General features: G+C 47.1%; 1 protein-coding gene across 1 annotated transcript; it reads right to left on the minus strand.

Annotated features, from left to right (window-relative positions):
• Positions 1 to 4221: 4221 nt before the first annotated feature.
• Positions 4222 to 9594, minus strand: LOC121046870 (the record flags this gene model as incomplete). The annotated part of the gene is made up of 2 exons (XM_042291163.1): positions 4222 to 4367; positions 8991 to 9594. Coding segments are annotated over 2 exons (750 nt in total), but the record flags the coding sequence as incomplete, so codon positions are not given.
• Between the last annotated feature and the right edge of the window lie 254 nt (positions 9595 to 9848).

The raw sequence follows: 9848 nt of genomic DNA on the forward strand, positions 1-9848 counted from the left end.
AACCCGAGCGGCCGGCGCGATTTCCTGCGTTCGAGCGTGCAAACACGTTGTGCAGGAATGCCTGAGGAGAGGGCGCGGGGGTGTCCCGGTGTCCTGCACTGCGCCTTGAACTCCTTGACCTCGCCCCCTCACTCCTCTCTGGTCACCTGTCACGTGACCATCCGTGGGAGAGGGTGGCGCCAGCGCGCGCGAGTTACACGCTGATTCTTTATTTTTTTTTTCTTTATTCAGGTCGATAAGCATCACTTGCGACATCCGGTACTGCGTCCACTGGCAGCCTCTTTTTTCTTGGTCTGCTTGTTCTCCGTTGAAGTTCGAACTTCGTACGTCCTACCAGCTTCGATCTGTCGCCTTACCCTGCGGTCTTATTTTGATGTCTCGACAACCTTTTGATGTGCACCAAAACTATCAGTTTTTCAAAAATCCTACGCGTATGTCAGAAACAAGCGATTGTTGAAAGAAGTCAGGAATTCTTGCTGTTTGGTTGGGTTCGCCAAATGACAGCTTGTGCGCTGCATCGTGTTGAAACTTCAAGAAGCCTTCCTTCTTGTTTTGGTGTTTGTGTGGTTGTCCTGCTTTGACCGGCATCGACATTTATCTCGGATTGCATCTTTCAACTCAACTAATATTATGGTAAGTGCACTGCAACCTACTTCTTGGCAACGATTGATCGTTCCTCTACGTGTACTCTTCCAGATTATATATAGAATTCTGTAGCGTCCATTCTCGCGGCAGCCCTGAGAATAATTTTGTCTGAAGTCTACCTTTATAGTCTAGAATTACCTCGGTTCTTGTTTGCTTTCCAATCTGCTCAGTTGTATAAAAGCCTCTTGTACGTTTTTACTTGTTTACGTAATAGGTTGTAATAAACCCCTAGGTAAATCGAAAACAATATTGTGTGTCTGCTTTCCTGCCCATTTTCAGGCACTTGCGTGAGCACATTTTTTCTACGTGTTTTCTGCATGTTATAAATAGGTTTATGAGTTTCGGGACGTCTTAAATAAGTTTAAGGTAACCACCCTTCCAGACGGACGATACCTATTAAGGGCTAGCGAAAAAGTTGCCTATCCGAATGGCGCGTTTAAATGTGTGGTCATGTGCCAGGTCGAACGGTCATCCGTATCAAACGAGCACCTGTATCAAACGGGCACCCGTATCAAATGGATGCCGTATCGAACGGGTACCGTATCAAACTGGTACCCGTATCCCATAGTCACGTTTGATCCGAACGGATCGACAAGTTTGCCACCCGTTTGTTTCAAGCGGGTCGACCAGTTTGCCACCCGTATGAATTTCAAATGTTTTTTTTTTTTTTTTTAGTAGGGTTATCCTGATCTTTCAGTTAGTGGCTGACTCATTTTATGCTGGCACTGCCACCACTATAGTCCCAGCGCACACAGTGACACTACTACCCGTTACAAAGGATACGGCCGTTTGCATCCATCTATCCGTCCATCAGATGATAATTTTCTTCTGTCACAGTTGCCCTCTAAGGCCCGACGTACACTTCGCGCTTTCCACTTTTGTCGCCTCCTCCATCCCTATGTTCTTTCCACTTTTCACCTTGCCCCAAACTTGGCTCCCCTTGCAGTTCAGGATGGGGGAAGACTAAGAGGATTATTGTTCCTGCATAAAACCAAGATTGCACGTCGGCTTTGAGGTAATATAGTTCTCCACTTAAAGTGAACTTTCTAACGTAAAGAGTAAAATGTGTTTTTCACGTTTAGAAGCTTGGTCCGAATACAGCGATGTGGCATGCTCTGACGTATCTATACCACCTCTGTAGTGCTTTTTCGCTGTCTTAGTAAGGCGTGCATTGGGATGTGTTGTCCAGCTATTATGTCGCGCCTTTTCTTGAGTAGCTGACCCAAAGTGCTTTAAAAGATTGTTTGGGCTCCAGCGACACTAGACATTTTGTCTCCACATTACTTACTATTTCAAGTTTTGATGGAAATGCCAACTTTGCCCTCTTTAACATTCACAGCCATTACAACATTTAGGTCTATTTGATGTTTGACATTAATGTCAAATATCCACGGGTGTCCACATTAGATATAATGCTCCTTTGGCGTGTTCTGAAGCCCAAAACTCCTGCCATGCCACAACTACGCATTGGTGCACTGCAGAGAAACCGGCTACGAGTCTTCAGAGCATGTGGTCAATATTTTGAACACTAGGAAATTTGATAGTGATGTCTCATAAATATGGAAACCTGCGTATAAGCTGTCCAAAAAGCGAAACAAAATGCAGGTATATACACAGTTCGTCCCCGAAAATTATCTCTATTTGAAATAGCCCTAGTGAAAAAAGTCATTTGTATGATTAATTTCTTGAGTCCAATAAGCACATATGAATCAGACAAGATATATAAGAAACATATAAGTGATAGATAAGATATACAAGAAACTTTTCACGAGTTTTTATATGGTGCTTGTATGTTCTTATGTATCTTATATAATTCTTATATAGCTCTTATAGAGTTCCTATATGTTCTTGCATATCTTGTATAATTCATATGTGCTTATTCGACTCAGAAATTTCTCATACATATGAGAATTTTCAATAGGGAGTATGCATATTATCGATATATGACTGTTTCCGCATTGTGGGCCCGAGTCCTACTAGAGCGACAAACAGAAACAGCGAGAACCGGCATGCTTCAAGACGTAATATAAGACCAAAAAACACAGATAAAACGGAGGAAGGCCAGCAGAGGACATGGCGTCACTTTCAACTGAATTGTTTATTTAGGTGAAAATACATATACTATTAAGAAACGACACGGGCTGGGCTAACACTGTAAAGCTGATTCGCATGCTGCGAATTCACTTTCGAGTTTGCTGTTGCCACGTTGCTCGTGCAGCAAAAAAAATATAGGAGATGCTGAGCTGCCCGACGTCACAGGTGCAAATTCAAAAGCAAAATGGTACTATGAGAACTGGGCTTAAGGTAAGGTCTAAGCCCACTTTCTCGGAGACCGGCGTCACTTGCTTTGCAGTTAGTGAAAATCTTTTTCAGATAATGGCTACGAGGGTGCGGTCACGTGAGTTGTTACGCTGGGGTTTTATCACGGACACATTGTGAATTTTACTCGCTGTTTCTGTCTGGTAACGGCCCATGACCCTAGTCTTTTCAAAATTGGTCTTGCGGTCACAATGGCCACAGTTAACCGCTAGGCGACCTTCTTAATAAAATCCCAGGGTAACAACTTTTCTCTGAGTGCATCAAAACAAGGACACAAGACAGAGAAGATGTGGGCACATCTTTTTTCTGTTTTGTGTCCTTGTTCGCACTGTTTACCCGTAAAGAACGCATTCTCATTGTTATTGTCTAAAAAAAGGATTTCACTTTCTGTAGAGTCAGTGGTTCTGGTTTGTGAGAAAGCACGTCAAACCCTACCTTACAATGTTCTGCCATCAGGTGTTTGTTTCTATCTATCTATCTGTCTATCTATTTATCTATCTATCTATCTATCTATCTATCTATCTATCTATCTATCTATCTATATCTATATATATATATATATATATATATTGTAAATAAACCATTTAGTTAAAAGTTAAGCCGCGTCCCGTCCAAATTTCGCTTTCTTTTGACTGTTTTTGGCATATGTTCCACTAATGAATACCCAACTACCCCAAAATGTCATCTTAAGCCTGAAGTTCCTGCAACAGGCATGTGATGATATATTTTGGCACGCTTGTATATTCACGTGTGCCTGCCTCATGAGGCCCGAGAGACGACAAACCTGCCAAAGGTATATGCAGGTGGATGCTGAATGCGTTTAGGCATGTCGAGTTTTCTTTTTTTCTTTTTTTTTATCGGTCGCGCTTGAAGGACTCCAGCATTGGACGTCTGATCCTATTTCGCATTGAAGGTTGCGAATACATTCTCACGCGAATATGACTTTCATTAGTTTTATTTATTAATTCAATTTAATCAAACCCGACTGCATGTTCCTCTAATTTGCTTTTCTTCCGTGGCGTTTTAATTACTAGGGAATTAGTTTCTTGTGGTTTATATTTTGAGGGTGGTCAGTAGAAGTTGACACTCTTTATATTGTAATCTTACAGCAAGGCAACATAAATATCAAAAGCATTTCTATCTATTAAAAAAAGCAGATAGAAAACATTTTTTAAAGGGAAGTTCTGCTTATAGCTTTGAATCAAAACATTTACTTTTGTGGAAAATTAAAATCCTCTTACAAGCAATCTAAGCAACCTACCACAGTATTGCATGTTGAATGTCATGCTCACATTGGAGTGCTATGACTTTTATATCGGATTGACTGACAGTGGTATTATAGAAAGAGAAAGAAACTTTGATTGTCACTGTAGAGTTTTGTAGTTCCTGTCTGATGTAGTCTCCTGCAATATAAAATGCTCACTGGGAGTGCCTGGCCGAGGCAGTGGCTGGCAGGGGCTGCGTGCGCTCCGTGCGATTCCAATCTGCCCAAAGAAGAATTCGCTCCGGGCTCAGTTAAAGCACAACGCACCCTTACCAGTTTTCGGTTTTGCGGTGGGGAGAAGTTTATTAGCATCATGTCACGGCTACTAATTCTAAAATGGCTCTCTGAGAGAGATTGGCTTGTGTCAAGGCAAATATTTTAAATGTTAAAACACGACGTTCATGCCATCCTTCTAATTAATAAATGCGCACTTCAACATATTTATTTTTCAAGTATACAAAATGGGTGTAACTTTGATTTCTTTTTTTTGGCAGTACACATTTTGAAATTTTGCACCAGAGACAACTGATAAAAAAGGGATGAGTATGCTTTTTTCGAACCTTCGGGACCATATATCTTGGCATGACGCCGACGAAGTGAAGTTTTCCACTAAACCTAAACCAAAAACTGTTGAGCGCGTTCAGGCCCAGTTGAGCCCTAGTGAGTGCCCTTCCCATGACGCAGAAAGGAATCTCGCTGAGTGCACATTGCGCACCGGACCGCCGCCGTCACGGCTATGTGCTTCCAGTAGTTCTCTTTTAATGATAGAGACTGTATATCTCACCAAGAGCATTGTAGTGCCCGTCATGTTACATTATAATTTTATTAGGGTCATAATATATAGTTTTGGTAAAACCTATTTACTAAACATGCATCACTGTTTACCCTGTTTCTTCTCTCGGGGCTGCTATTCAGCTCCGCATCACCGTCCATCAAGTGGACAAGACGTGAACCCTCGGCAATTGATCTGGGATTATACTCGGATCGGCTGGACCGCCCGCTTGCTATGAAGCCAATATACCAGGCAGCAGATACTCGACATGCAATTAGTCTTAAAACTAGTAAGCCTTGTACTCAACATGTAATTAAAAAAAAACAATATCAATTTTTGATTTGATTTTGCTGCTCATTTGCATGCCAAACATACGTTAAATACAGTAACTCGCTCATTTTCTAAACTGTCCATCTATCGTTTAAATATTCTAAAAACATTTCGAATCAGCTTAATTATTTGTTAGGCACTACATCCGGATGAAAGTAGTAACCAATTTGATTCTGAGTACAGCGCCAAATATTGGAGATAATGTTTGGCTCACTGACACAAAAATATCCTTTTGTGGTGAAAGAAACAGGCAGGAGACGGACGTTCCAAAACAACGTTCTATTTCAGTGGTGTCTCGTCAGGAACTGCTCTTCGTGAGCGCGTGAGCGTATAGCTAGCGCGCGCGTCTTTTTCTCTTTTCCTGTGCCGAGACTGGACTCGCTTGTCGGTGCGTCCAGTCCCTACAGATATGCCCCCCCCTTAGAGAGAAGGTAGGACGAACGATCAAAGCACACAAACATTCGAGTGCGAACGAAGTTGGCTTTTGTCTGCCGTCTGGTCGATGTCACGTAGCGCTATTTTCTGCACATGCGCTTGCTCAATATGTGCCGGCTTTAGTTTCTCAAATGCAACGGTGTCATTCTTGCCGTTGACACGCAGGACAAACGTGTCGCTTCTCTTTTCGACAACTGGAAAAGGTCCGATGTAATGTGGGCGCAGTGGCTTCTTTTGCGACTGTCGTACGAAAACATGAGTGGCGTTTTGGAGGTCCTGGGTCACGTAGGGAGACTTTGAAGTTCCTTGCCGTGTAGGCACCGGTCGCAAATTGATAAAAATTTGCTTCAGTTCTACATAGTTCAACTGCCTTTGTTGTTGAGGCAGTTCCACTTCAAGAAAATCTGATGGCAAGCGAAGTGCAGTGCCGTACACCAGCTCGGCGGTGGAGCATCCGATGTCCGCCTTTAAGGCTGTCCGGATTCCAAGAAGCTCAAGGAGGAGACGACGAAACCAATCCGAGGGACTACACTGAGCTGCCAGGGCCGATTTCAAATGTCGATGAAATCGTTCTACCATACCGTTGGACTGGGGGTGGTAGGCAGTCGTTCTCAAACGGTTGATTCCGAGAAATCGAGTGAGCTCGGCAAAGAGTACCGATTCAAATTGTCGACCCCTGTCGGTGACAATCTCTGAGGGGCATCCAAACCGGGATACGCACGTAACGATAAACGCCTCAGCGACGGTGGCGGCAGTGATATCGGGCAGTGGGGTTGCCTCTGGCTATCGTGTGATAGCGCTGTCCCTGAGAAATCGATAGGGGTCCTACCAGGTCCAGATGTACTTTGTTGAAACGGCTGTCAGGCTGTAGGAATTGTCGACTTGGTGATACCGGATGCCGCTGTACTTTCGCGCACTGGCATGCGATGCAGGAACGCACCCATTCACGAACGTCGGATTTTATCCGGGGCCAGACGTAGCGGTCGCACAGGAGCTTCTGGGATGCTCGTATACCCAGGTGCGACAAGCAGTGAATCGCTTCGAAAAGCTGTCGTCGCAGTTCATGTGGTACAAAAGGCCTAGGCGTTCCCGTTGACAGGTCACAGATCACGGTCGTGCCATCTGGAAAGCTTACATCCCGCAGTTGCATTGACGTGGATGAACTGCGCAGGGCTTGCAATTCTTCGTCGGTGGTCCGTAGACCGGCTAGCAACTCCAAGTCTACAACAGAACAGGCTGGGGTGTTCACGGCGTCGATCCGGCTGAGGACATCAGCGGGGACGTTGCCAACTCCTTTAAGGTTCCGAATGTCCGTTGTGAATTCAGCCAAGAAGGCTAGCTGGCGAATCTCACGTGTTGTGTAATGAGACCCGGAATTTCTGATGGCGTAAGTTAGAAGCTTGTGGTCAGTCCATATGGTAAATGGTCGTCCCTAGACGAAATGTCGAAAGTGTCGTACAGCCAAGTAGGCAGCCAATAGCTCACGTCCGAAAACGCTGTAGCGCGTTTGCGCTGGTTTGAGTTTCTTAGAAAAGAAACCAATCGGCCGCCACTCTCCGTCGACGTTTTGTTGTAGCACCGCTCCTACGGCTGTGGCAGATGCGTCAGTCATCAGCGATGTTGGGGCATCATGCTTAGGATGTACTAGCATTGTTGCTTCTGCCAGTGAGTTCTTTACCTCGCCGAAAGCGCGTTCCGCATCTTCGTTCCAAGGAAGGGACGACTTTTTTCGTTCTTGTTTCGTTTGGAGGACCTCAACATGTTCGAGCAGTTTGGCGCAGTTCGGAGCAAAACGTCGGTAAAAATTTACCAAACCGAGAAACTGGCGAAGTTTGGTGGTCGAAGTCGGCCTCGGGAAATCTTTGATGGCAATGGACGAATGCCCGAGAAGTCAAGCCGATGACGAAGAAATTCCAATTACGGAACTCTGAACACACTTTTCGCGGCGTTGATGACAATGCCGTGGCTGCGCAGTCGTTCAAAGAGGAGGTCCAAGGGGGTCGTGTGCTTTACCGATGACTTGCTGGCTATGAGCAAATCGTCTACGTACGCGAAGACAGAAGGTAACCCTCGTGGGACAGCGTCGATGAACCGTTGGAATGACTGAGCCGCATTTCTGTGGCCAAAGGGCATGCGGAGAAATTCAAAAAGTCCAAACGGTGTCGTGATCGCGTTTTTCGGGATGTCTTCTTTGGCCACGGGAATTTGGTGGTAGGCCCGCGTCAGATCAATCTTCGAGAAGATCTTCGCGCCTTGTAGGTTCACCGTGAAATCCTAAATGTTAGGTAGAGGGTACCTATCCGGTACAGTGTTTTTATTTAGGGCACGATAATCGCCACACGGCCGCCATTCTCCATTTTCTTCGACACCATGTGTACTGGAGACGCCCAGCTGCTAGGCGAGGGTCGGATGATGCCAAGGTCCAACATGTGTTCAAACTCTTGGCGAGCATCGCGGAGTTTCTCTGGGGCTAGACGGCGGGGACGACAGTAAACAGTTGGTCCTGTCGTCACGATGTGGTGTTGTACGTCGTGCGAGACGGGTTTGGTCCAATCAGATGACTGAGTAAAGCTCGGAAACTTACTCAGCAAAGTCTTGAACGCTCCTTCCGGGATTGTGCAGGCAGAGGTGTAGGCTGCATTGTCGTCCGTTGCGATACCATGGATGGAAAGTCGCGTGGTGGAGTCTATCGGTCGCCTGCTTCTAACAACCACGAGGAGTTTGTAGTGGTTGAGAAAGTCCGCGCCGAGAATTCCTTGACTGACGTCGGCCACCAGGAAGATCCACCGGAAAACCCGTCGGAGGCCGAGGTTAAGGGTGATCGACCGTTCTCGGTAGACTGGGATGGCGCTGTTGTTCACTGCGCGCAGAAAATAGATCGGTGTCAAGGAACGGTCGGCACGCGCTGCTGGAACTGCGCTGATCTCGGCTCCGGTGTCGACGAGATACCGGTTCTTTGTGGCTCTGTCACACACGTAGAAAAGGCGACTTTCGTCGAGGCCCTGACCACTCGTCGCCTCTAGAGGTCGGCCGGCCTGTTTCCCTGCCATGAACAGGGGTGGAGGCAATGCCGGGCGTTGGCACCGAAGCGGCGGTGGTAGTAGCAGGCCCCGGAAGGGCTCGGTGATCGTGTGTTTGCGCTGCGTGTCTGACGAGATGTCGATTCGCCGCGTGCCCAACGAGATGTCGAACGTCTGCGACGTGTTTCATGCGGGTGGGGCGCGCCTTCTGTAGCTGCGACGACGATCTGCTCCAAACGTTGGCAAAGTTGCTCGATGTTGGCCTGGGGATGCTGGTTGTTGGCGGCCGATCCAGAGTCCAGGGCTATTGGTTGCTGTGGAGCCACGGTAACATTGGCGACGGAGGGAGTGGTCATCTCCATCACGGCGTCGGCCAGCGCGGCAAGTCCGGTGAGGTCCAATGTTGTTGCTGTTGCCAAAACCATCTGGACATCGGAAGGTAGCCTTTGCAAAAACAGCTCGCGGAGGAATACGTCGTCCAGATTGTTAGCGCGCTCTCCAAAAAGCTGGGTGATGCGTCGCAGCAACTGGCGTGGCCGCCGGTCCCCGAGCTCTTCCGCCGAAAGAAGCTGCTGCACGCGGGAGCGTTCCGAAATCTCGGTGCGCTGGAGAAGAGCATTCTTCAGTTGGTCATACGGTGTTGCTGGAGAGGGATTTGCCAGAACGTCGTAGACATCGTCGGCGGCAGCTGGTGAAAGAGCCGAGACGACGTGGTGGTACTTCCGACCTTGTGTGGTTACCCCAGCGAGGTGGAATTGTGATTCCGCTTGCAGGAACCAAACTCGCGGATTGCGGTCCCAGTACGGTGGAAGGCGGACTGCGGCTGCTACAACAGTGGCTGGCGGCAGGTCCGAAGGCTCTCCTTGCTGCATTTCACCCGTTCTAGTTGGCGATCACGTCCGGGTCACCAAATGTGGTGAAAGAAACAGGCAGGAGACGAACGTTCCACAACAACGTTCTATTTCAGTGTAGTCTCGTCAGGAACTGCTCTTCGTGAGCGCGTGAGCGTATAGCTAGCGCGCGCGTCTTTTTCTCTTTTCCTGTGCCGAGACTGGACTCGCAT

This window comes from Ixodes scapularis, unplaced genomic scaffold (genome assembly GCF_016920785.2).
Source record: "Ixodes scapularis isolate PalLabHiFi unplaced genomic scaffold, ASM1692078v2 PGA_scaffold24__2_contigs__length_7659602, whole genome shotgun sequence".
Taxonomy (NCBI): domain Eukaryota; kingdom Metazoa; phylum Arthropoda; class Arachnida; order Ixodida; family Ixodidae; genus Ixodes; species Ixodes scapularis.